Consider the following 27,445-nt stretch of genomic DNA (forward strand, 5'->3'; position numbering starts at 1 on the left):
ACAAGTCTATTTAAAATAGCATCAAAAGAAATAAAACACACAGGAATAAATTTAACCAAGGAGGTGCATGACTTGTGCACTGAAAACCATAAAGAATTGCTGGAAGAAATTAGCCGAGACCGGTTTGGCTCAATGGATAGAGCGTCAGCTTGGGGACTGAAAGGTCCCGGGTTCGATTCCGGTCAAGGGCATGTACCTTGGTTGCGGGCATATCCCCAGTGGGGGGTGTGCAGGAGGCAACTGATCGATGACTCTCTCTCATCGATGTTTCTAACTCTCTATCTCTCTCCCTTCCTCTCTGTACAAAATCAATAAAATATATTAAAAAAAAAAAAAAAAAAAAAAAAGAATTGCTGGAAGAAATTAAAGATGACCTAAAAAATGTAGAGATATCAGCACTCATGAATTGGAACTCTTAACATTGCTAAGATGTAAATGCAATTGCTATCACAATCCCAATGATTTGTTGCAGAAATGTAAAAGCCAATGCTAAATTCAAGTGGAATTTCAAGAGACTTTGAACAGCCAAAATAATTTAGAGAAAGAAAAAAAGTTTGAGGACTTACACTTGCCTATTTCAAAACAGCATAAAGCTACAATTATCAAAACTATGTGGGGGGGGGGGAACAAAGAAAAAAAACCCTATGTGCTGCTAGCATAAGGACAGATAATTAGATCAACGAATAAAATTAAGATAATTAAATAAACCCCTAATGCTATTCATGGATGTACACCCCAAAGAACTGAAAACAGGTGCTCAAATGAAATCCTGTACTAGGATGTTGATTGCAGTACTACTCACAATAGCCAAAAGGTGGAAATTCCCCAAATACTCATCAACTGAGGAACTAATGCACAACATGGAATATTATTCCATACAATGGAATATTATTCAGCCACGAAATGGGAATGAAGTGTTGACTTCTGCTGCCATGTGGTTGAATCATAACAAGAACCTTAAGCTTTGTGAAAATAGCCAGACATAAAAGGCCACCTATTTATTGTATGATTCCTTCTCTAGGAAGTTTCCAGAATTGGTAAACCTCTATGGACAGGAAGCAGATTCAGTTGCCTGGGGTCTAGGAGCAGGGCAGTGGCCACCTACTGTATATTTGTTGTGGACAGTGAGCGTTCCCTCAAAGACAAGGGCCTGTAAGCAAGGGTGCATAGGGAGCTGCCAGCATCCCTCGCTGCAGGCTCAGGCCGAGGCCCTGGCTCGGGCCCAGGCTCGGGCCCAGGCTCGGGCCCAGGCCTGGGCCAATGGGAAGGCAGTGACCTCACCGAACTTATGTATCACACAGCCTGTCCCTGGACCAATGGGGGGGCCGGCCCGTGGTCGCTAGGAGACAGAGCAGGAGCCGCTGTACCCGCCATTTTGAGCGGTTGCGACCAACTGGTACCTTCTTGACCGGCCTGAGCCGCACCTTACCACGCCACAGCCCACCGCAGCGCTAGACGGGGCGGAGACAGCGCACCCCAGCGATACCATGTCCGGGCAGAGGAGCCGGGAAGGGCCCTCTGATCACCAGAGGCGCAGACGCACCCGCAGCCGCACCGCCAGAGCGGACCTGACCTTCTCGGTGAGCCAGCTGGAGCGCCGCCTGCTGGACGGCCACTACTCGCAGCGCCTCAGCGCCAACGCGCCCGTGTTCCTGGCGGCCATCATCCAGGACCTGACGGCCACCGTCCTGGAGCTGGCGGGCAACGAGGCCCAGAAGATGGGCTGCCGACGCATCACCCCGCAGCTGCTGGACATGGCGATCCACAACAACGCGCTGCTCAGCGGCTTCTTCGACAACATCACCATCTCCGTCATGAGCCCGGGAATGCAGTAGCTTCCCAACATGACCCGGGGGCCCAGGCCTCCACCCCTCACAGCCCAGGCGGCCCGGGCCTGCTGGCGCCTTGGGCACAGTTATTGAAAGTTATTTTAAATAAATAAAGTATTGAAGGAAACCCATGTGCCTGCTTCAGTCACTGTGTGGGGGGGTTGGAGGGATGGGGCTGCTGGTGGTGTGTCCCTGGGAGCTGGGGCAGAGTTGGGATGACAAGGGAGGAGCAGCCCCTCATGGTGACAGTGCAGGGTGGTCCAGGGCCGGAGAGGCCGGCTGGGGTGGGGTGGACTGGGGTATGGAAACCTCCCCATCGCCTCTGAGCAAGTCAGAGCCTGGCAGCGCCCCCAGGAGGCTGGTGTTCACTGGGGTGGAGCTCAAGACCATGACTCAGGCCTTGTGATGGGGTGAGGGGGCCATGCCAACCCGCATGCAGAAAGGAGAGGTGGGCGGAGTGGTTGGCATGGACTCCACAAGGCCTTTGACGGGAAGATTGAGGAGTGATGCGGGGGCAGAGGGGAGAAAGATGCAAAATCGGAATGAGGATCACATGTTTTGGGCCTGCTCCTTTAGAGATGCCCTTAGCAACCCGGGTAAACAAGCGGTCACCTAGCAACAGAGGGCTTGCGGCCAGGCCCCGCCCCAGGCCTCGTGATTTGTTTACGCTCTTTGCACCAGGCCAGGCCCCGCCCTGGGACGCCGGTATTTTGCATATCACCACGGCAACTAGGGGGCGCGTGGCTTAGGTGCGGGAGCCTGCGTGCTGCGGACGCAGGGCACCTTGCAGCCGGGCGCCAGCACCCGCAGGTCCACCCTGCTGCGTCACCGCGACCGGAAGCGCTCGGGCTGGGAACATGGCGGCGTCCTCTAGCGGCCTGGGTGGCGGTGCGGGCCCGGGGCCTGAGACCGGGGACTTCCTGGCCAGGTACCGGCAGGTGTCGAACAAGCTGAAGAAGCGGTTCCTGCGGAAGCCCAACGTGGCGGAGGTCGGCGAGCAGTTCGCCCAGCTGGGCCGCGAGCTGCGCGCCCAGGAGTGCCTGCCCTACGCGGCCTGGTGCCAGCTGGCGGTGGCGCGGTGCCACCAGGAGCTGTTCCACGGGCCGGGGGAGGCCCTGGCGCTCACCGAGGCCGCCCGCCTCTTCCTGCAGCAGGAGCTCGACGCCCGCCAGCGCCTCGCCTGCCCCGCCGCCGCCGGGGAGCCCCTGCAGGCGGCCGCCAGCGCCCTGGGCGCCGCCGTGCGCCTGCACCTCGAGCTGGGCCAGCCGGCCGCCGCCGCCGCGCTGTGCCTGGAGCTGGCCGCCGCCCTGCGCGCCCTGGGCCAGCCGGCCGCCGCCGCCGGCCACTTCCAGCGCGCCGCCCAGCTGCAGCTGTCGCCGCTGCCCCTGGCCGCGCTGCAGGCGCTCGGCGACGCCGCCTCCTGCCAGCTGCTGGCCCGGGACCACAACGCCGCCCTGGCCACCTTCACCCGCATGCAGCGCCTGGCGCAGGAGCTCGGCAGCCACCCGCTGCAGCCGCCGCCCCCGCCGCAGCCGCAGGTAGAGTCGCAGCCGCCAGGCCTCCAGCATGGACCGGGCGCGGCCCCCGCCCCGATCGCCCCGATCGCCCCGATCGCCGCGCCGCCCCCTCCGAACGCCGGCTCGGCGGCCGCGCCCTCCCCCGCGGTGCTGGGCGCCTTCTCGGACATCGCGGTCCGCTGCGAGGTGTCCCGCGTGCTGCTGCTGCTGCTCCTGCAGCCGCCGCCCGCCAAGCTGCTCCCCGAGCACGCCCACACGCTGGAGAAGTACTCCTGGGAGGCGTTTGACAGCCAGGGCCAGGAGGGCGGCGGCCAGCTCCCCGAAGACCTCTTCCTGCTGCTGCAGTCCCTGGTCATGGCCGCCCACGAGAAGGACACGGAGGCCGTCAAGGCGCTACAGGTGGAGCTGTGGCCGCTGCTGAGCGCCGAGCAGAACCACCTGCTGCACCTGGTGCTGCAGGAAACCATCTCCCCCTCCGGACAGGGGGTCGGATGACTCCCACCGGCCTCGTGACTGTGCCCGTGGCCGGACCCCGGGCACCGCCATTGCATTCGGAGGGAAATAAAAGTTACTGATCACAGCGACTCCACCTTCGTTAGCCTATTCCTCTTGCCACCACATTTAGGTGATAGATTTCCATAATAGTGGGAGAGAAAAAAAAACACAGTAGGATGGGATCGGCGTAGAACACGTGACTCTCTTCTCCAAAACTGCAACATAAAAATTCTTTTGAAAAAATATCCTCACCGGAAGAGAGCCGCTGCTTTTAATTTTTAGGGGGAGAGAGAGAGAGTGGGAAAGGAGTGGGAGGGGGGGAGAGAGACACATCGATGTGATAGATTGGTTGCCTCCTGCACGCACCCCAACAGGGGATGGGGATCAAACCTGCCCAATCCGCAATCCTTGCGTGCGCAGGCCTACGCTCTAACCACTGACCAACACAGGCCATGGCCAAATGAGAATCCTTTTATCCCTTTTCTCTTCCACCCAAGCTGATCTGCCCCATGCAGCCACACTCTTGTCTTTGTTTCACTGTCAGGAATGTATTGCACATTATATGTTATGTGGGGGGGTTTTATGGTGATTAATTTATTGGTGTATTTCTCCTTTGTTTTATTTGCCTCATACTTATTGGTGGGAATCAGCCGATTGGTATAATTGTTGCTAAAGCCCTAAATCCATGATAAAACCATTCCAATACTCCTCACTTTGCTTTCGATTCAGTTCACCTATAAAGTGGGTATAACCTATCTACCTGGCAGGAGGCAGGAAGCAGAAACAGGTAGTTCTTAGTTCCAAGATGTGTTCATCTGAAGTTGACAGTGCGTCTAGCCTGGCTATGGGCTATGCCCGACAGTGGATCTACAGAGATCATTTGCTCAGCGGCAATATAAATAAATATATTCCGGGCAAGGTCGTTTTCAAAGGTAGACTGAAGGGGAGTGGGGCCCAACCTACATGGGTCAGGTGTGCACTGAAATTCACACTTCCGGTTCTATTCTGAGAGGTATCTGGACTACCTAGGACCATTTTTTATTTGTAGCGATCTTTTTGTAACTTAAATATATAAAATCAGCATGGTTCTTTGGTGTGTAATCATGACTATGCAAGCCAGTGCCATTCCCTAAAGCCATCATGGCATGCTATTTAATTGTTTATTGATTTCTGAGAGGAAGTGGGGGGGGAGAGAAATAGAAACATCAATGATGAGAGGGAATCATTGGTCGCTGGCTCCTGCATGCCTCCTGCTGGGGGTCAAGTCCATAACTCGGGCATGTGCCCTTGGCTGGAATTGAACCTGGGACCCTTCAGTCCACAGGCTGATGCTCTAGCCACTGAGCCACACCAGCTAGGCCAGTGGTCGGCAAACTCACTAGTCAACAGAGCCAAATATCATCAGTACAACGAATGAAATTTCTTTTGAGAGCCAATTTTTTAAAACTTAAACTATATAGGAAGGTACATTGTTATTAACTTAGAGTACTCCTAAGCTGGCCTTTGCCAAACACTCAAGGGGCCAAAGACCTGCATGTGGCTTGCGAGCTGCAGTTTGCCGACCACTGAGCTAGGTGATAGCATGCCATTTAAAAACACTAAATTTCCAAGGCTTTTTGGTCTAAATGTTACATGCAAACCCACTTAGCTGTTTTTTGTTTTAATGCAATCCTATATAATAAAGAGCTAATATGCTAATTAGACCGAACAGCCAAACAACCTTCTGGATGTCCTTCCACAAGACCTTTTGGACGAAGCTGGGGCTGTGAGGGCCGAGCCCCTTGCACGAATTTCGTGCATCAGGCCTCTAATTTATTTACAGTTTTGAGAGTGATAATCAGAACTTCAGAATATACTCTTTGGGTATACTCCAGAGTTCTCATCCTTTAGGTTTAAATTGTATGCAATAGTAATATTTTGGGGTGAGATTGAAGGACGCAGTTTGGGGGTAGGTTTTTGTTTTGTAGTTTTTGAGGGGGTATGTGGATGGTTGTCTCTATGAATTAAGTACCTCAAAATGGGTGGGAATTTTCTTTATTGAATGATTATTGTTTTCTTTGTTAATCCTCACCTAAGGAGATTTTCCCATTTATTTGTAAAGAGTGGAAGAGAGAGAGGGAGAGACAGAAGCATCGACATGACAGCAACACACTGATTGCCTCCTGCACGCTCCCTGACCAGGGCCCCAGGCTGGGGAGGAGCCTGCAACCAAGGTACGTGTCCTTGACCAGAATCAAACCCAGAACCTTTTGGTTTGCAGGCTGACGCTCTATCCACTGAACCAAAGTGGCTAGGGCTGGGTGGGAATGAAAATAAATAAATAAATAAATAAATAAATAAATCTTTATTTATTTATTTCAGAGAAGAAGGGGGGGGGGGGAGAGAGAGAGAGAGAGAGAGAGAGAGAGAGAGAGAGAGAGAGAGAGAGAAACATCAATGAGAGAGAAACATCGATCAGCTGTCTCCTGCACTACCACCCCCTCCACTGGGGATGTGCCTGCAACCAAGGCACATGCCCTTGACCAGAATCGAACCCGGGACCCTTGAGTCCGCAGGCTGACGCTCTATCCACTGAGCCACACAAGTTTTGGCTTTCCTGCTTCTATTTCAACAACAGGCAAGGCGTGACAGCATACACCTATTTGTTACAGATTGAGCCACCCTTCCTGTGCTCTCATTGGCTGCCAGGAAAGGTCCTTTGCTACCTAAAAGCCTAGTCCAATTTATTGCAAAAGTGGTAAGGGTGCATGCTGCTTTGTGCTTCGCTTTCTTGGTATACTCTTCTCACCCTGTTCTGTCATTCTTATGACAGGAATGCTTAGGAGTTATGTGATGTGACTAATGGCAGCATTTGGATTTGGGTTTAAGAAAAATCCTCCTGCCAAAACCGGTTTGGCTCAGTGGTAGAGCGTCGGTCTGCGGACTGAAAGGTCCCAGGTTCGATTCCGGTCAAGGGCATGTACCTTGGTTGCGGGCACATCCCCTGTAGGGGGTGTGCAAGAGGCAGCTGATCGATGATTCTCTCTCATTGACGTTTCTAACTCTCTATCCCTCTCTCTTCCTCTCTGTAAAAAATCAATAAAATATGGTTTTTGTAAAAGAAAAAGAAAAATCCTCCTTAGGCGTCTGGTCTAAACTTCTTGCATTAAGGAGGTGGCGTAGGGTTACCAGAGAGGCAAGTATTGGGTATGCAAGTATAATTTTAGGAAAAACTAAATGTTGTTTTCCATTTGCCATTGGCTCATTTATGTATGTTTTCCATTTGCTATTGGCTCATTTCATAGTATAGATAGCTGGGCCCAAGTCAGATTTCCACGATTTTGACAGAGTTCTTTTGCCACATATCAACTGAATACCCAGGGGGGCAGGCTTCTGTGATGAGATACATTGATTATGAAAAATATTTTGGTTTGGCCATGGTATGGTGGCTCAGTGGTTAGCGTTGACCTATGAACCAGGAGGTCACGGTTTGATTCCCAGTCAGGGAACATGCCTGGGTTGTGAGCTCTACCCCTAATTGTGCAGGAGGCAGCCCATCAATGATTTGCTCTCATCATTGGTGTTTCTATCTCTCTTTCCTTCTCCCTTCCTCTCTGAAACCAATAAAAATATTTTTAAAATATTTTGTATGTGAATGATATACAAAATATCATTTTTTACAAAGATATAAAACATTGGAGAACCACTGCCCTAGAGGAAGATTACTAAGGCTGAAGCTTATAAATCAGACAAGCTCTGGAACAGAAGGTTCTGGTTAATGCTAACTGCCTAGGTATCTATACTGCCATTAGACTAGACCACCAGTCTGCAAACCTTTTCTGTAAAGGACCAGCCAAAATATTGTTATTTCCTGTTTACCTCTATGTTCATAGCAGCTCTATGTACAATAGCTAAGGTTTGAAAACAGCCCAAGTGCCCATCAGTATATGAGTGGATAAGAAAGCTATATATTAGGGGTGTTGAACTCAATCAGAGAAGGGGCCAAAATCTAAAATCCAGCCTAAATCGCGGGCCGAATGGTTTACTGAACAGTCATAAACTGTCATTGTGATGGAAACACAGCGGAGTGCAGTGATGACAGCGAGGTGCGGGCCACATTGCAAGGCCTGGCGGGACGGATTTGGCCCGCGGGCCTTGTGTTTGACACATGTGCTATATATACACCATGGAATACTATGCAGCAGTAAAAAAATAAGGGTTTCGTACCCTTTGAGCCAGCATGGAGGGACCCAGAGAGTATTATGCTAAGTGAAACAAGCCAGTCAGAGAAAGAAAGGTATCACATGATCTCACTCATATGTGGAATCTAATGAACAAAATTGATTGACCAAGAAAATAAGTCCTGAGACATGGAACAGATAGACATATCTCAGAAGGGTGGGTGGGAGGGTGAGAAGAGAAAAACCAAAGAACTTCTATACTTATATGCATAGCCTATGGGCACAGATAATAGTATGGAGAAGGCTGGGGCAGGGGAAAAGGGGATCATCTGTAATACTGTCAACAATAAAAATATATATTAAAAAACTATAAGCAGATTTTCAACTGCCTGTGCTGTAGGTGCCCAAACCCCTGAGCTGTTCAAGGATCAACTGTAGTTAATAACGTAAAGGAGTGATCCTTACAAGAGTGGTTCATAGCTATTTTATCGTCGTCATTGAACAAGAAAGATAAAAAATGAATGTACTAGTCCTTCTACTGCAGATTCTAGGAAACAAAAAATAAACTAAAAGAAAGCGAAAGACAAGTCTAAAAGTTTTGAACAGAAATTAATGAATTACAAAACAACACTTTAAAATCCAGGTTCAATTTTAAGACGCAGAGTTGATTCTTGGAATATCTGAAGGAATAGAAAACAGCCGCTAAGTCTGATAAAGAAGGGAAAAGAGAGCTGTAGCTTGATTGGCTCAGTGGATAGGGCATGGGCCTGCAGACTGAAAGGTCCTAGGTTCGATTCCAGTCAAGGATACATGGCTGGGGGTTGAGGGCTAAATCCCCAGTAGGGGGCATGCAGGAGGCAGCCAATCAATGATTCTCTCATCACTGATGTTTCTATCCCTTTTCCTCTCTCTCTCTTCCTCCCTGAAACCAATGAAAATATTTTTTTTAAAAAAAAGGGGGGGAGAGAGAGAAAGAGGGGGGATAGGAGAAATATGATATGGGAAAGGAGACAGGACTCTAATGTACACATGTACAGAAATTAACAAAATGAGGTGCCAGTTGTCAAGTATCTACCACATAATAAGGCACAAGTGGTTTTTCCACCTAATTTTCATTACACACATGATTGCTACATTAATTAAACTATTTTAGAGCAATAGTTTAATGTAAAAAAATGGAAGCTTTTCCACTTGTTTTTCACCTTTAGTAAAACTCTCATGCCTTTAGGATATACACTGAGTGGCCAGATTATTATGCGTTCTGAGATCATCATAATCTGGCCACTCAGTGTAATTTGACAATAGGAAAGAAGAAATGCGATCATAGCCAAAATGCTCCAAAAGCATTTGATGAAATTCTGCAGCCAGTCCAAGTAAAGGAAGAATAGAAGGAAACTTTTTAAATAGGACAAGAGGGATTTGTTTGACACTAACCGTGAACATTATATAAAACAGTAAAATATGGGCTCCATCCCCATTAAAGCCAGGAATAAGATAGGCTTATTTGCTTTATATATCTATATATCTGTATATGTGACTGTGTGGGTGTGTATATATGATAATATGTTAATCACAGGAACATTTAGGGTGATTGTTATTTCCTGTTTACCAGGTCTTGTCAGCATGTCATCAGTGTACGGAATCAGTATGGTGTTTTGTGGGGGGGTGACAGATGTTTGGAGTCTCTTGGTTTTATATTATGAGAAAAAAATACAAAAAACAAGGAAGCTGGCATCATCCTGAGGCATGAACAGTAAAGTTAATACCTTTGTTCATACTTCATAAATGCAAATATATTCTCATTTTGCTTATCAATGGGAATAACCAAAAAAAGCATTTTCCAGGTCAGTAGTTCCATATCAGGGGCCTGCTTCTGTCTTCATGTATTCCAGAGGAGATACCACACCTGGAATTTGCCATATTTTTGCCATCACCACCTGATGCACTTGTGATGATCTGTCATTTTCCCATGATTCACCTGGTTTTCATAGGGGCTACAAGACTAGTTAGGAATGTAACATAATAGGTCACTTTCGAAGTGGTGGGGTCCTGGGCTATAGTAACAGCAGTGTCCATGAAGCAGAAGAGGCGTGCGAGGCTTTGCAAAGAAAGAATTGGCTGGATTTGTGGGTGAATTCATTAAAGGGCATAAAAAAACGAGGGAAGAGTAGATGCTGCTGCTGAGGTTTTAAGCCTGTGTAAGGCTCGCCCCTAGAGAGTTCATCATTTCCCATGTTTCATCCATCCCGCGAATCTTCACCTGCAATGGTGCTTTGTTCCCTTTCATCTACTGCCTACTGGATATTTATCCTGATCGCCCTGCTATCACCTCAAACTTAGATTATCCATGAGCAAACTCACAATCTTATCAGTCTACCCAGTCCTGAGTCACGTGTTTCTGTCAACAGAGCATCTCTTCATTTCTATTATCTATGAGATCCTTGATACTACCACATTTAAAAATATATACTATATATTTTATTGATTTTTTACAGAGAGGAAGAGAGAGGGACAGAGAGTTAGAAACATCGATGAGAGAGAAACATCGACCAGCTGCCTCTTGCACACCCCCTACTGGGGATGTGCCCGCAACCAAGGTACAAGCTCTTGACCGGAATTGAAACCGGGACCTTTCAGTCTGCAGCCCGATGCTCTATCCACTGAGCCAAACCGGTTTCGGCGATACTACCAAATTTTTTTGTCCATTTATATATATATAAAAGCCTAAGCGACTGTTATGACCAGTCAACTGGTCACTATGATGCACACTGACCACTTGGGGGCAGATGCTCAACACAGGAGCTGCCCCGGTGGTCAATGTGCTCCCACAGTGGGAGCGCCTCTCAGCGAGCTTACTGAGTGGTAGTGGCAGGCTCAGCAGGGCCGGGATGAGTGGGAGCTGTGAGGCACCGGGCCCAGGCCTGGGGCTCCTCGCCACCTGCCACTTTACACACTACTACATCCCTCAGCCAGGCCTATGGGGATCGGTCTGAAACTGGCAGTTCGACATCCCCTGGATTGCAAGAGGGTGCAGGCCAAGCTGAGGGACCCCACCGGTGCATGAATCTGTGCACCAGGCCTCTAGTATATCCATAATCACTCCTACTACACACACATGGAAAACTCTGGGAGTTAAGTCTGTAGAGGCTAGGAGCATTTGTCCCATATCTGAAATCTGTCAAAAAGCTCTTTAAAAGATTCACGCATTCTCTAGAAAGGACTGATCACATACCATTAAGGTCCCAGTGGAATTCCCTCGATAGCTCTGCCACTTCAGCCCATCGATACTATACATGATGATAAACTGAGAGATGTAGAGGCTGGAAAACTTGTAACGGGCACCCTGGGTCATGATGCTGTGAATAAGCATTGGTGCCAACAGATCCACCTGTGAATTAAAACAAAACTTTATTTTATTTTATTTATTTATTTTTAATATATTTTATTGATTTTTTACATAGAAGAAGGGAGAGAGATAGAGAGCTAGAAACATCGATGAGAGAGTAACATTGACCAGCTGCCTCTTGCACACCCTCTACCGGGGATGTGCCCGCAACCAAGGTACATACCCTTGACCAGAATCGAACCCGGGACCTTTCAGTCCGCAGACCGACGCTCTACCACTGAGCCAAACCGGTTTCGGCCAAAACTTTATTATAAATGTATGGGCCACCTTCTGAAATTAAGTATTGGCTTAAGGAGAATCTACATTGACACAGATATGCCCAGTATTACCTTCGATGTGCAGGGAAGCAAATACCAATGTTGAAATGTGGGTGTGTGTGAAGCCATGGGGTATATGATAGGATGAGTCGGAAAGGAGCTTATTTTTTTTTAAATATATATATTTATTTCAGAGAGGAAGGGAGAGGGAGAGAGATAGAAATATCAATGATGAGAGAGAACCATTGATCAGCTGCCTCCTGCATGCCCTCTACTGGGGATGGAGCCCACAATACGGGGCATGTACCCTGACCAGAATCAAACCGTGATCTCCTTGTTCATAGATCAATGCTCTACCACTGAGCCAGGCCAGCCAGGCAAAAAGTGCTTATTGAGTTTCTAGCCTACTTCCTGTAAAACCAGATACTTGGAAAGAATTGAAGCATATCCTCTACCCACATCCTTTGTGCTGTACACATGAACCCACATAACCTGGTGCTTTGCCCCGACCTCAGCCTAGCCAAAGCCAATTCCCCCCTCTCTCTCCAGCCCAGCCCCCAGCCTAACATTTCTATCTGTGATAAAATGCTTCTCCTCCTTCAAGTGTTAATTCAAAAACTACTTCTGGTTAGACTTTCCTACTGCCCCAGACAAATGTGGCGCTGCTCCTTCTATGCTTCCACTCCATCTATACTATTGATAATAAAAGGTTGATATGTTAATTAGATGTCCTTTCGAACAGGGCCAAGGCAGAAGTGGTTAGGTGTGATAAGGCTGGCAGGCGAGGACAGATGGAGGTGAGCAGGCTGGCGGGGGGGGGGGGGGGGGGGGGGGGGGGGACATGGACGACGACACACACACAGATGGGGGCAAGCAGACCAGCAGGAGGGGAAGTTGGGGGGTGAGCAGGCCTGCGGGGGGGGGCAGTTGGGGATGAGCAGACTGGTGGTGGAGGACATTTGGGGGCAATCAGGCCAGCAGGTAGAGTGGTTAGGGGTGATCAGGCAGGCAGGCAGGTGAGCAGTTAGGAGTCAGTGGTCCCAGATTGTGAGAGGGATGTCCTAGATTGGAGAGGGTGCAGGCTGGGCTGAGGGACAGCCTTGACCCCTCCCCCCTACACAAATTTCATGCACCGGGCCACTAGCTTTGTATAATAACTTCATTATAACAAATTATTGCACCATGTTATAAAGGTTTCTTTGCTTATCTGCCTTCTTTGTTAGATTGAAATCCTTAAGGCAATGAACCTATTTGAGTGGCCTAACCTTTCAGTGTCTCAGCTTTTTTATCTGTAAAGTAGAGATAATAATGGTGTTTATCTCAAAGGTTTACCAGCAGGATTTAAGAGTTGACTTGTGTGGCCAGGGTGGCTCAGTGGTTGAGCATCGACCTATGAACCAGGAGGTCACAATTTGATTCCCTGTCAGGGCGCAGGCCCAAGTTAGGGCTCGATCCCCAGTAAGGGGGCATGTAGGAGGCAGCCGATCAATGATTCTCTCATCATTGATGTTTCTCTCTCTCCCCCTCTCTGAAATCAATCAATAAAATATATATATTTTTAAAGCTTAGTGATCAAGTCAGTAAATTCTGTGAAACTGGCAAGACTAGGAAATGCTTTGGGACATGGAATCTGCTAGAACAATGGGTCAAGTCTAAGAAGTCGAATCCTTACAGGGTGTATTCCTCAGGGCTCTTTGGCATAAAAAACCCTCTGCTAGTCTCTTAGACTGTATCCCGTGAGGCAGATATAATACCCCAAGTGGAAATAAGGGTGCTCTTACAAAACAATAAATTCACAGAACAGATGCAAAGCAGCCAAACAGATTAAAATGTCCACTACACAGGGATATAGATATATAAGGTTGAATGAAAGTAGTCACTACAGGAATACAAGGGGAGAACATGTGGTTTGGCGGCCTCACAAACAAAACAAAAATACTTGGGGATTAGTGCACAGTCCTCTCAAATCCAGTCATAACTGGCAGCGCCTACAAAACAAATAAAAAGATGAACTAACGTGGCATTAACAGATGTGCCCTTTGTGACTGACTGCTTGCTGGTAAGGTAGTTTTTCCCCCCCTGATTCCTATTCAGTAGTTTTAACCTCAGGAAAAAGAGAAGAACAGATGCCATCTCACAAAGAAAAAATATGTAGGGGAATTGCCCAAACCGGTTTGGCTCAGTGGATAGAGCATTATTAGCCTGTGGACTGAAAGGTCCCAGGATCGATTCCAGTCAAGGGCACGTACCTTGGTTGCAGGCACATCCCCAGTAGGGGGTGTGCAAGAGGCAGCTGATTGATGATTCTCTCTCATCGATGTTTCTAACTCTCTATCCCTCTCTCTTCCTCTCTGTAAAAATCAATAATATATTTGAGAAAAAATGTAGAGGAATGTCCTCAGCCAACTAAGAAGAGAAAGAAGAAAGCTGGTACGTTGTGAGAAGTGGATGGAGTGTGGGAAGCAGGTGGTAAAACATGTGTACCTCAGTCCCTCTCCAGGGTGGCAGTACCAGAAGTGGGAGGCATGTTAGGTCGAGAGCAAAGCCGGAAGCAGAAGTTTCCTCCCTTTTCCTGTTTGCGCTCTAGAAGGAAACCGCCCTCGTGGTTAAGCTGAGCGGTTGAGCTGGCGCTCCCAAGCTGCGCTCAGCTCTCCTGCGGCATGGAAGGGACACAGAAGTTCCCGTATGTATACCCTTGAAGGGGGTCATGGTCCTGATGGACCACATGTTGACATGACACTGTTTTTGCATATGTTGTACTAAATAAAATGCTATTAACACGAACTTCACATCTCTTTTTTAAGATAGCTACCAGGACGTGTAAAATGGCACATGTGGTTTGCACTTGTGGTTCACGATCTATTTCTATTGGACGGTGCTGCTCCGGAGGAAATGGGGAAGTGAGAAAAGCCGAAAGACAGTCATTTCAAAAGAAACGGAGTTAACCGAAAGGCGCCGTTTCAGTTCCTGGCTCCAAATGAGTTTACAAGATTGGACTAACTTCAGAAGGTGCTTCCCACCACCCAGCGGTATAGAATTTGTGAAGGAGATGGATTCAGTTCTCTCAGATAAAGAAGCTAACTTCCCTTGGCTTGTGTGATGGGAGAATGAGCCATTTGTTTCTGTGTTAAAATAAAGAGATTGGGCCGAAACCGGTTTGGCTCAGTGGTAGAGCGTCGGTCTGCGGACTGAAAGGTCCCAGGTTCGATTCCGGTCAAGGGCATGTACATTGGTTGCGGGCACATCCCCGGTAGGGGGTGTGCAAGAGGCAGCTGGTCGATGTTTCTCTCTCATTGACGTTTCTCGCTCTCTATCTCTCTCCCTTCCTCTCTGTAAAAAATCAATAAAATATATATATTTAAAAATAAATAGATTGGGGGACCACAGGCACCTGGGCAGTGGGAGGCATCTAATCACAGAATACACCATCTTGGGAGGTGGTGAGTTCAATGATGTGGAAAGTACTCCGATGTCCTAATCCCAGGAGAAAGATGAAAAACCATAAATAGAACACCTCAGCATGCTCCATTCTGTTCCCCAGTCCTCTCCTAATCCGTTACCCAGAGTTCGGTGAGAATGTATAAAAGAGATGTGTAGTGCTGTGAGCTTGCAAGAGGGACTGCGCGATGCGTTTTCTAACCTTGATCCAGGAAAAGGGATCCTTGATGCTCCAGGCATTGACTGATCCAGAATGATGAAGTCTGGCCAGCTTCGGGGCCCACTGTCCTTTGCCCAAGAAAGGGGAGAGAGATTAGGTTCAGCTGGGTTGGGTTTAGGCACATAGGAAGAAAATTGCTTTCTCTTTTTTTGAAAAAATATTTTTTTATTGATTTCAGAGAGGAAGGGAGAGGGAGAGAGAAGACAGAAACATCAATGATGAGAGAGAATCATTTATCGGCTGCCTCCTGAGTATGTGCCCTGACCCTGGTTCACAGTTCGACACTTAACCACTGAGCCACACCAGCCAGGCAAAATTACTTTCTTGAGAAATGTCAAGCCTAGCTGTGAAGATGATAAAGGTGCAAAGTGAGTAATATCGATCACTAACGACCTACATGTTTTGCTTATCCTTATTGTCCTTTTAATTTTCTAAAATGTATTAATTTTGTTGACCGTTAGTCCCTCTAATTAGCTGACACTGGGAGGTGTTACCAGCACTACCATACATTATTATTTCTTTATTACACAATGTATGTTCGTTGTGGAGAAATTAGAAAATGAAAAGTGAAAGTAAATCATAACTAAATAGAAAAGCAAAATAAGCCAGTCAGAGAAAGAAAAGTATCACATGATCTTATTCATATGTGGAATCTAAGGAACAAAATAAACTAATGAACAAAACAGGTCCAGAGACATGGAAGCATGGAACAGACTGAGGAATCCCAGCAGGGAGGGCGTGAGGGGGTAGTAAGAGATTAACCAAAGAACTTATCTGCATATATGCATAACCCATGGACACAGATATCAGTGTGGGGAAGGCTTGGGGTGGGGTGGAACCAGGTAGAGGGGGGCAATGGAGGACATCTGTAATACTCTCAACAATAAAGGTAAATAGAATAAAAGTGAAGAGAATGGACTCAAGGGGAATAATGTCAAAGGCAGGCAGGACATTTAAGGAGGCAGTGGCATCACCCAGGTGAGAAGTGATGGTGGCCTGAATTAGAATGGTCACAGTGGGAAATGAAGAGAAAATACATTTGAGAGGCACCTATGAAGTGAAATTAATAGAAGATTGGGATGGATTGGTTATCTGAACCTATCCAACATAAAAAAGATAGCCCATTGGGTGTGGCTCAGTGATTGAACGTTGACCTATGAACCAGGAGGTCACGGTTTGATTCCCAATTCCCAGTCCCCCGTCAGGGCACATGCCCAGGTGGCTGGCTTGATCGTCAATAGGGGGCGTGCAAGAGAGCTGATCAATGAGTCTCTCTCATCATTGATGTTTCTATTTCTCTCTCCATGTTCCTTCCTCTCTGAAATCAATAAGAATATATTTAAAGAGGAGTAAATATATATATATGCATATACACTCAGTCCAGTTCTTAGAGGGAAAATAATATTTACCATATTGTCCTGAAGCTGTAATCTGATCGTCTCTGATGCGCCCGGAAGCCATTCCCAATGGAGTCTGACACTCTGAAATCAAATGAGGGAAACGCAATAGCTAGAAGTTGTAGAAAATCGAGCTTCACAAATGCAAGTCAAAAATAGGAGCTGCCGAAACCGGTTTGGCTCAGTGGATATAGCGTCAGCCTACAGACTGAAGGGTTCCGGGTTAGATTCCAGTCAAGGGCATGTACCTTGGTTGCGGGCACATCCCCAGTAGGGGGCGTGCAAGAGGCAGCTGATTGATGACTTTCGTTAATGTTTCTAACTCTCTCTCCCTTCCTCTCTGTAAAAAAAAATCAATAAAATATATTTTAAAAAATGGGAGCATACCAACAAATGCTCATATTTTGCTTACTATGTGCCAATAATTGTATGAAACATTTTATTGTATAATCTCATTTAATTCATCCCAACAGGTAGGTGCTAGAACTAGTCACATTTTTCAGCTGATGGAACTAGGTAGACCAGTGGCTTTCTTACTTGTTCATGGTTAAATATCAAGTTCTTCCTAGCAATATTTGTAGTTCTCTTTAGTAATCAAACCAAAATTATGTTTCAAATTTTGCTCTTAGAGATCCTGGAGCTTCACAGAGTTGTGAAAATGAAGGGATAGTTTTGTTTTTTTTTTAGCATTCGTTTGTTCCATACGAGGGGATTAAAAGTAGGTTTCCAGAAGTTCATATGGAAAATAATACCATAATTAATAAATCATAATACAAAAGTAAATTCTGTATTTCATATACTCACAACTATAAACCTACTGTTGCCCTACTCTGTATTTTGAGCTTCAAGTTCAAAGTGTTCAAAGCTTCAAGCATAACCCACCTTCCTCGGAAGACTCATAATTTCTACCAGCAATATTTCGATTTCCCACTCCTGTGGTTTTGGATGATGTCCGTTCTGATTTTAGTTGTTGTTTTGAAATTGTTGTGCGAGGCGGCAGCTTAGGTGCTTACCTAGGCCGCCATCTTGGTTCTCCTCTCCTCTACCAGCAATATTTAGTATTTCAGATTGCCTAATGACTGTGAGCTTGGGTTTATTCATTGACAAAGGCAACCTCTCTAGGAAGGAGAAAGGGTAGGCTGAGTAGGCAGCTAGCCTCTGCCCGTATTGCTACTCACCCTTGTTGTACACCAGGAAAAGAGCGCTCATCCCAGCTTGCAGATGTTCGCCAATGAGGCATTCTATCCGCCAGATTCCAGCTTTGGATGGTAGCATTTCCACTGTCTCAAAAATCCCTTATAAAAAACAAAAGGAACAAAAACATTTCTTTTCACTAAAAAATGAGCATGAGATACACTGGCTTATGCAGAATGTCAACAGAGATCTACCGAAGTCAATTCCACCAGCAATGGGTCCTTAAACCCAAAGTGCTTGCTATCGAACCGCTATTTGGGGACACTGGAGGTTGAGTTCTTTTTTAAAAAAAAATTATTTATTTATTCATGAGTGGGGGAGAGAGAGAGAGAGAGAGAGAGAGAGAGAGAGAGAGAGAGAGAGAGAGAGAGACTTGTTCCACTTATTTACACATTCATTGGTTGGTTCTTTTTAAAAAAAATATTTTATTGATTTTTTTTTTACAGAGGAAGGGAGAGGGATAGAGAGTTAGAAACATCGATGAGAGAGAAACATCAATCAGCTGCCTCCTGCACACCCCCTTCTGGGTATGTGACCGCAACCAAGGTGCATGCCCTTGACCAGAATTGAACCTGGGACTCTTGAGTCCGCAGGCCAACGCTCTATCCACTGAGCCAAACCGGTTAGGGTCATTGGCTGATTCATATAAGTGCCCTGACCATGGATTGAAGCCCCAAACCTTGGCGTAACAGTATGATGCTCTAACCAACTGAGCTAGCTGGCCAGGCCTGGAGATTGAGTTCTGACAGCCTCCCACCCTGGCAAATGGGAGAGAGGGCAACAGAATGCTTCGATGGCAGAGACAGGGGGAAGCTACTGCATAGGCCTGTACACGGAGTTTTTCAGAGCCATAGGCGTGTAACCCACTGGAGCTACCGTGAGGGCTAATGAAACTCCATCAGCAGAGCTGGAAGTGCATGCTGAGGGCCTGAGGAATGAGTGAGCAATCACTTGGGGTAAAGGTGGAACCAACCCACCATGGAAGGGGTTCCCCAAAAGAGCCCCCCGAAAGTCCCCTGCCAGAAGAGTCAGCTTTAAATATCTTCCAGGGAGCCTGGCTGGTGTGGCTCAGTGGTTGAGTGTCGACCTATGAACCAGGAGGTCAGGGTCTGATTCCCAGTCAAGGCACATGCCCGGGTTGCGGGCTCGATCCTCAGTGTGGGACATGCAGGAGGCAGCTGATCGATGTTTCTCTCTCATCCTTGATGTGTTCCCCTCTCTCTGGCAGTCGGATATCCTTAGCGCTGCCACAGAGACGGGAGAGGCTTCTGTCACCGCTGCTGCACTCGCCAGCTGTGAACCTGCCTTCTGGCTGAGCGGGGCCCTCCCTGTGGGAGCCCACTGACCACCAGGGGGGCAGCTCCTGCATTGAGGGACTGCCCCCTGGTGGTCAGTGCGCGTCATCACAACCGGTTATTCTGCTGTTTGGTCGATTTGCACATTAGCCTTTTATTATAAAGGGACAGTGGAGAACTAAAATGCAGTTGTGGCCGAAACCGGTTTGGCTCAGTGGTAGAGCGTCGGTCTGCGGACTGAAAGGTCCCAGGTTCAATTCCGGTCAAGGGCATGTACATTGGTTGCGGGCACATCCCCGGTGGGGGGTGTGCCGGAGGCAGCTGGTCGATGTTTCCCTCTCATCAACGTTTCTAGCTCTCTATCCCTCTCTCCTTCTCTCTGTAAAAAAATCAATAAAATATATTTAAAAAAATAAAATAAATAAAATGCAGTTGTGTTTTGATCAACACTGTAAGTAGTACTTAACATATTGGTAACAGACATAAACAAGTCACTTCTTCGATAACTACTGGTGCCATGCAGGATTTAAGATGGAAAAAAATCCCTTCTTTTCCTAGGAAAGTACTACATTGTTAATTATCCATTTATTCTGTTCTATTTCCTTTATAGCACATTATCTGTACCTGAAATGATAATATTCACTTAGATTTATTTATTATCTTTCTGTAGGGTAAAGTTACTTGAAAAAGTAAGTTACCCACAAACAGGAAGCTTGCCTGCTTTTTTCCACGGACCATATCCCCAGTGCCTAGACCAGTGGTCAGCAAATTGCGGCTCGCGAGCCACATGTGGCTCTTTGGCCCCTTGTGTGTGGCTCTTCCACAAAATACCACGGTCTGGGCGAGTGCATTTTGAAGAAGTGGCGCTAGAAGAAGTTTAAGTTTAAAACATTTGACTCTCAAAAGAAACTTCAACTGTTGTACTGTTGCTATTTGGCTCTGTGGACTAATGAGTTTGCCGACCCCTGGCCTAGACCATTTCAAGTGAATACACAATTAAGTGCAGTGGGTAAAAGAAAGAGCACAAACCAGCCCATACCTGGATAGAGGTTGTAGACTGCCATTCTGTACTCCTCTTTTTTCCGTACAGTGAACACGTGTCCACTGAAATGAATAGAATGGATGTTTTCGTTGCTGCCCATGCTGAGCAGATGCCATCGGATCCTTTGATCTTGAGCCATTATTAAGCCAGGTAGAGTATCCATCACATACCCATTGATTGCTGGGAAGGAGAACAGAGAAGGCTGTTAAAATCTATTTTTAAAAAATGATGTTATTGATTGCAGAGAGGAAGGGAGAGGAAGAGAGAGAGAGGAAAAAAAAAACAACAGTAGCAATGATGAGAGAGAATCATTGATGGGGCTGCCTCCTGCACTCTGGGAATCAAACCGTGACCTCCTGGTTCATAGGTTGACACTCAACCGCTGAGCCGCGCTGACCAGGCTAGAAGTTTCTTTTCCTCCACCCCAGTCAAAATTATTGATTCTTGCCGAAACCGGTTTGGCTCAGTGGATAAAGCGTCGGCCTGCGGACTGAAAGGTCCCGGGTTCGATTCCGGTCAAGGGCATGTATGTTGGTTGCGGGCACATCCCCAGTGGGGAGTGTGCAAGAGGCAGCTGATCAATGTATCTCTCTCATTGATGTTTCTAGCTCTCTATCCCTCTCTCTTCCTCTCTGTAAAAAATCAATAAAGTATATTTTATTTATTTATTTATTTATTTTTAATAAAGTATATTTAAAGAAAAAAGACAAACTCTCTCTCTCTCTCTCTCTCTCTCTCTCTCTCTCTCTCTCTCTCTCTCTCTCTATATATATATATATATATATATATTTTTTTTTTTTTTTTTTTTTTTTTTAAGATTCCACTCCCATACACACACTCTCAACGCATACAGTGTCCAGCCTCGAGCTCGGCTCCTTTGTCATAGCACATACTGCTTTCCACAGTGAGTGCTATGCGGGCGTGAGCTATATTACCATGGAAGCGATACTTTTCTCTAAAAGTAGGGTCGTCCATCTGGATCTCGCAAGGAGCCTTGCAGTTCTTTTCCAGGTTTTCAGTGAAGTACCAGCTCTTGGTCTCATCAAAAATAGTGAAAAGCAGAGCAAATTCCTTTACTGTCACTTGTCTCCTGTGAGCAGGGTTCAGAGTGTTGGCGCGGCAGATCAGAAGGGGTCCAATCAAGCCCGAGTGCATATCTCTCTCCTGAGAGGGAAGACACCAAGCCCGTGAGTATAAGCTCCCCCACCTCTAAGCAGCGTAGGTTTCATCAGCTTTTATGGCACTCCAACCTACTCCCCATCTTCCCACAGAATGATTTCAGAATGGTATTTCTAAAACACAAATATGATGCTATCTCCCCCTAATTATTATTTTCTTAAATATATTTTATTGATTTCTTTTACAGAGAGGAAGGGAGAGGGAGAGAAGAGACAGTTAGAAACATTGATCAGCTGCCTCCTGCACACCCCCACACTGGGGATGTGCCCACAAACCAGGGTACATGCCCTTGACCGGAATCGAACCTGGGACCTTTCAGTCCGCAGGCCAACGCTCTATCCACTGAGCCAAACCGGTTTCAGCCTAATTATTTTTTTATTAAAAATTTTATGTTCATAGTAGCACAATTAACCATAGCTAAGATTTGGAAACAGCCTAAGTGCCCATCAGCAGATGAGTGGATGAAAAAACTGTGGTACATCTACACAATGGAATACTACGCTGTAGTAAAAAAGGAGTTCTTACCATTTGCAACAACATGGATGGAGCTGCAGAGCATTATGCTAAGTAAAATAAGCCAGGCAGAGAAAGATAAACACCACATGATCTCACTCATTTGTGGAATATAATGAACAACGTAAACTGATTAACAAAAATAGATCCAGAGACAGAGAAACATTAATCAGGACGTCAAACCTCAGAGAAAGTAGGAGACAGTGGGGGTTAGGGAGAGAGATCAACCAAGGGACTTGTATGCATGCATATAAGCCTTATCAATGGACACAGATAACAGGGGGGTGGAGGCATAAATAGGAGGTGGGGGTAATGGGGGAATAAGGACACATATGTAATATCTTAATCAATAAAGAAATAAAAAATAAAGTATTAAAAGCACAGAAGAGCCGAAACCGGTTTGGCTCAGTGGATAGAGCGTCGGCCTGCGGACTGAAAGGTCCCGGGTTCGATTCCGGTCAAGGGCATGTACCTTGGTTGCGGGCAAATCCCCAGTAGGTGGTGTGCAAGACGCAGCTGATCGATGACACTCTCTCATTGATGTTTCTAACTCTGTATCCCTCTCTCTTCCTCTCTGTACAAAATCAATAAAAATATATTTTTAAAAAAGCACAGAAGAATTATTTTAAAAAGTTAATATGTCTTTATTGATTTTAGAGAGAGGAAGGGAGAGGGAGAGGGAGAGAGATGGAGACATCAATGATGAGAGAGAATCATTGATCGGCGGCCTGCTGCCTGCTCCACACTGGGGATCGAGCCAACAACCAGGCATGTGCCCTGACCGAGAATCGAACCAGTGACCTCCTGGTTCATGGGTTGACGCTTAACCGTTGAGTCACACTGGTCGGGCTACTTCCCCCTATTTAAAACTTCCCATTATGCTTAGGATAAATGCCCAGATTCTGAGCAGATATTGCAAAGACCATTTCTTTTAAACCAGAAAGTGGCCAGCACAATGCAGACCTGCTTACCAGATCAACATCAGAAAAATAAGCCCAGGCTTTGCAGTCAAACTCGTCCTCATTGGGCGCCATCTGATGCCCCACTTTCCAAAAGTAAACTTTGGTATCATTGGGCTTCACGAACTTTTCTCTAGGTTCTGTTCCTTGACTCTGATCTTCTTCATTCGAAATAAGACTGGAGTAGAAGGAATATGGACGAGAGGCCTGGTTTTTGAAAGTTACCTGCAGTGCAAAAAAGAAAAAGAAAAAGAATGTGAGTATTTTTAGCATTTATATCCCTAATCATGATGTTTATTTTAGGTCTGTCCAACTTTTAATACCCAGAGAAGGTGGTACATAGGATGGACATTATAAGAACCCAAACCTAAAGATCTATACAGGGAATGCTGAGGAATTTTTGAATTAGCAATGTTTTAAGGCATACATTAGTAGTCGGCAAAGTCATTAGTCAACAGAGCCAAATATTAACAGTACGACGATTGCAATTTCTTTGGAGAGCCACATTTTTTAAACAAACTTCTTCTAACGCCATTTCTTCAAAATAGACTCGCCCAGGCTGTGGTATTTTGTGGAAGAGCCACACACAAGGGGCCAAAGAGCCGCATGTGGCTCGCGAGCCGCAGTTTGCCGACCACTGGCATAGACGCAAAGGAGGAAATTCCTAAATACTAAGAGCAATTCCAAAGTGAAAGGGCAAATAGTGCTACAGGGGATTTAAGAGACCATAATCTCAGGACTTGGTACTTAAGGTCCTTCATGACAAATTTCAGGATGAATGCACATACTTTTTTTAAAAGCCTCGTTTTCAGATTTGAAAAGTAAAATATTGGGTCGGCAACTAAGTAACTGCGGATTTTTTAAAGAAAATCAAAGACAATTTTTTTATGGAACTAAATAACTTTATTCTGTAATGTATTGCCCATTTTGATCAATGACCTTTTGCCATCTTTCAGGCAGCATCATAATCCCACGTTCAAAAAACTTCTGGTTTTTATTAGCAAAAAACTGAATCAGGTACGATTTGACATCATCATCATTATTGAAATTTTTACCATTCAAGGAGTTTTGTAAAGATCGAAACAAAAAGTAATCAGATGGTGCAAGGTCAGGACTATATGGTGGATGTGGCAAAACATCCCAACCAAGCTCCATTAATTTTTGCCGAGTGACCAAAGATGTGTGTGGCCTTGCATTGTCATGATGGAATACAACACCTTTTCGATTTGTCAATTCGGGCCACTTTTCTTTAACTGCATTGTTTAATTTCGTTAGTTGTTCAATGTAGACATCAGAATTGATCGTTTGGTTGGGTGGTAAGAGTTCAAAGTAGACAATTCCTTTGTAATCCCACCAAACTGATAACAAAACCTTCTTTTGATGAATATCAGCTTTTGATGTTGTTTGAGTTGGTTCACCTGGCCTGCTCCACGATCTTTTCCGCTTGATATTGTTGTAAACAACCCATTTTTCATCGCCAGTTATCAGTCGTTTTAAAAATGAATCATTTTCATTATGTTTTTTTAGCAAATCGCAGCTGCTAATGCGTTGCGTTAACTGTGATTCTTTCAGTTCGTGAGGAACCCATGTATCGAGTTTTTGAACATAGCCAAGTTGTTTTAAGTGATTTTCAATGCATGTATGTGATACATGAAGCTTCTCTGCAATCTCACGTGTTGTACTGTGACAGTCCGAATTGATTATTGCTTTGATTAGGGCGTCATCAACTTCAACTGGACGACCAGAGCGTTTTTCATCTTTGAGTGAAAAATCACCAGAACGAAATTTGGCAAACCAATTTTGACACTGCCGTTCTTTTAAGGCTTCGTCACCATAAATAACACATAACTTTTTATGAGCTTGGGATACGTTTTTCCCTTTGTGGAAATAAAAAAGCAAAATATGACAAAAATGTTCCTTTTGATTTTCCATTTTTCAACGAACGCCAAACAAAAACTACAAAACAGATCAAAAAACTTTTTTTACTGATTAACAGCTGAATAGCCAACTATCAAATAACAAAATGTGTTTTACATTTGTACTACGTCTGCAAACCTAAAAATTCAACTGAAGCCATATATGTGTGAAACCCGCAATTACTTAGCTGCCGACCCAATAAAAATCAAGGCACCATCCCATAATTTTGTATCCTTCTATATCCTCAATGTAAACCATCAATTGGAACAATGATTGATGGTTTTTTTGGGGAAAAATAAAATTAATTTGACCTTCGGCTCCCACAATATGCCAAAATATCTTTGTCTATAAAAATTATTGATGGATTAAAAAGTTAATTTTTAAGAAATTAAATTGTAAAAGGAAGTTCAAGGAAGTATAGGTGATTTTATTAAAAAGTCTCTGTATGGGGAATGATTTTTATAAACATGAAAGCTATGAAAGTGGCATAAAAAAAAAAAATATATATATATATATATATATATATATATATATATATATATATATATATATATATATTAGAGGTCATGTGCAAGAATTTGTGAATGGGTGGGGTCTGGCCAGCCTGGCCAGAGGGAGGGGACATGGGCAGTTGTCCGGCCTGCCTGCTGGTCGAACTCCTGGTTGAGGGGACAATTTGCATATTAGCCTTTTATTATATAGGATATACACTGAATAGCCAGATTATTTGTTCAGAGATCATAATAATCTGGCCACTTGGTGTATGTCTTCTCCCCCCTCCCCCCCATTGAACTTAGGAAGTATTTTTAAATGACATTAGAAATGTTTATGATGTGATATTTAATCAAAATAGAAGTAGAGCCGAAACCGGTTTGGCTCAGTGGTAGAGCGTCGGTCTGCGGACTGAAAGGTCCCGGGTTCGATTCCGGTCAAGGGCATGTACCTTGGTTACGGGCACATCCCCAGTAGGGGGTGTGCAGGAGGAGCTGCTCGATGTTTCTCTCTCATTGACATTCCTAGCTCTCTCTCTCTTTCCCTTCCTCTCTATAAAAAATCAATAAAATATATTAAAAAATAAAAATCGAAGTAGAATTATACATTGTGTAATTCTGAATACATAAATAGAAGAATACATAGGAAAAAGATAAAAACATACACCAAAATGGTATTTACGAGATTATTTTTCAACTTCTTTATTTTCTACATTTTCATTTTTCAAAGATGGTAACACATTATTTTTATACTCAGAGACAAAAAATACGCACGATTCATTTCCTTGTGATTCCATTGTCCTCAACTCACCATGATATTGTCTTCGACTTCTGCTCTTATACACGGCCCCAGGAGTCCCAAATGCTCATTCAGCTCTCCACGGTATAGGGGCTGAGTGAAGGAGTTATCAGTAAATTCCTGGAAAACCACCTTCTTGAATTCAGTCCTGAAGACAAAAGCAGAGGAAAAGCAATATCCTTATGTACAGGTGTGTAGAAACACATTTCTTTTTTTTTTTTTTTGACCTTTTTAAAAAATATATTTTTATTGATTTCAGAGAGGAAAGAAGGAGAGAGAGATAGAAACATCACTGATGAGAATCACTGATAGGCTGCCCCGACATGCTCCCCACCGGGGAGGGAGCCTGAAAGCTAGGCATGTGCCCTGAAGTGAACTGTGACCTCCTGGTTCCTAGGTCGATGTTCAACCACTGAGCCATACTGGCAGGACAAGAATGTTCCAGGTTCAGGGATTTTGCACTTCCTGTTCCTTTGAGTGGACACATCTCTTAGAGCTCTGTCAGCTGGTCTATCATCATTTAAGTCTCAACTCCATAAAGGATTTCTCTGGCCAAAACCGGTTTGGCTCAGTGGTTGACTGAAGAGTCCCAGGTTTGATTCCGGTCAAGGGCATGTACTTTGGTTCCAGACACATCCCCAGTAGGTGTGTTGATCGATGTTTCTCTCTCATCAGTGTTTCTGGCTCTCTATCCCTCTCCCTTCCTCTCTGTAAAAAAAAATCAATAAATTAAAAAAAAAAAAGGATTTCTCTGACCACCACAACTAAAGTAACACCCTAGCGTTACTCTATCATATTATTCAATTCTATCTTCTGAATAGCATCATCAAGATCCCTATTTATTTTTCTATTAATTTATTATCTTCTGCCCTCCCCAAGAGAATGTAAGCTCCTACTTTGTTGCACTCATGCCTACAAAATTGTCTGGGACGTAGTAGGTGCTAAATAAATATTTGTTGACTGCTTGGCTCTCCTTACGTTTACCTTCCAAATTTCTCTGCTTTCTCTCCTCTGCCCAACCTCCTTCTGTTCCCGTAAATTTGCCCTCTGTACCCCAAGCACCATGAAAAACAACTTTTCCTACATCCTCAACTTTGTTGTCACACACTTCACTTCTTCCTGCCTCTTCAGGGCCTTCTCATGACACCATGTCTTTTACTGCAGCTCATAAGGCTGATAATGTTGACTTTCTGCCTATTCTCTATTGCTGCTTCTTGACTCTGACCCTTCTACCCTTCAGTAAGCCCCTTGCCTCCTCCTCCATCCCACCAGAGTACGAGTTTCATCTGGATTTACCATCCTGTTTCATTGTTGGGCTCATCTAACCTCCCATTTCC

General features: G+C 45.3%; 3 protein-coding genes across 5 annotated transcripts in view; 2 read left to right on the top strand and 1 right to left on the bottom strand.

The window, feature by feature from the left end:
* F8 (coagulation factor VIII) overlaps positions 1-27,445 on the bottom strand; it is an 88,956-nt gene that overhangs the window by 14,225 nt on the left and 47,286 nt on the right. For all 3 annotated transcript variants that reach the window (XM_045573536.1, XM_045573535.1, XM_036415731.2), the window contains 8 exons: positions 26,121-26,256; positions 22,914-23,126; positions 21,186-21,414; positions 20,248-20,430; positions 17,898-18,014; positions 16,732-16,803; positions 15,305-15,390; positions 11,234-11,389 (listed from right to left, as the gene is read on the bottom strand). In XM_045573536.1, coding sequence (XP_045429492.1) covers positions 11,234-11,389; positions 15,305-15,390; positions 16,732-16,803; positions 17,898-18,014; positions 20,248-20,430; positions 21,186-21,414; positions 22,914-23,126; positions 26,121-26,256 — 1,192 coding nt within the window. The remainder of the gene's footprint in view (positions 1-11,233; positions 11,390-15,304; positions 15,391-16,731; positions 16,804-17,897; positions 18,015-20,247; positions 20,431-21,185; positions 21,415-22,913; positions 23,127-26,120; positions 26,257-27,445) is intronic.
* Positions 1,350-1,918, top strand: LOC118706426 (histone H2A-Bbd type 2/3). Its single transcript, XM_036415738.2, has one exon. The coding sequence runs from the start codon at positions 1,488-1,490 to the stop codon at positions 1,833-1,835; it is 348 nt and encodes a 115-aa protein (XP_036271631.1). The 5' UTR covers positions 1,350-1,487; the 3' UTR covers positions 1,836-1,918.
* Positions 2,547-11,928, top strand: F8A1 (coagulation factor VIII associated 1). The gene is made up of 2 exons (XM_036415733.2): positions 2,547-3,861; positions 11,918-11,928. Exon 1 carries the CDS (start codon positions 2,687-2,689, stop codon positions 3,839-3,841), a length of 1,155 nt encoding a protein of 384 aa, XP_036271626.1. The 5' UTR covers positions 2,547-2,686; the 3' UTR covers positions 3,842-3,861; positions 11,918-11,928.

This window comes from Pipistrellus kuhlii, unplaced genomic scaffold, assembly GCF_014108245.1.
Source record: "Pipistrellus kuhlii isolate mPipKuh1 unplaced genomic scaffold, mPipKuh1.p scaffold_m20_p_51, whole genome shotgun sequence".
Classification (NCBI taxonomy): domain Eukaryota; kingdom Metazoa; phylum Chordata; class Mammalia; order Chiroptera; family Vespertilionidae; genus Pipistrellus; species Pipistrellus kuhlii.

Coding starts and splice junctions, on each gene's coding strand:
- LOC118706426 (XM_036415738.2), top strand. CDS start 1,488: ATGTCCGGGCAGAGGAGCCGGGAAGGGCCCTCTGATCACCAGAGGCGC.
- F8A1 (XM_036415733.2), top strand. CDS start 2,687: ATGGCGGCGTCCTCTAGCGGCCTGGGTGGCGGTGCGGGCCCGGGGCCT.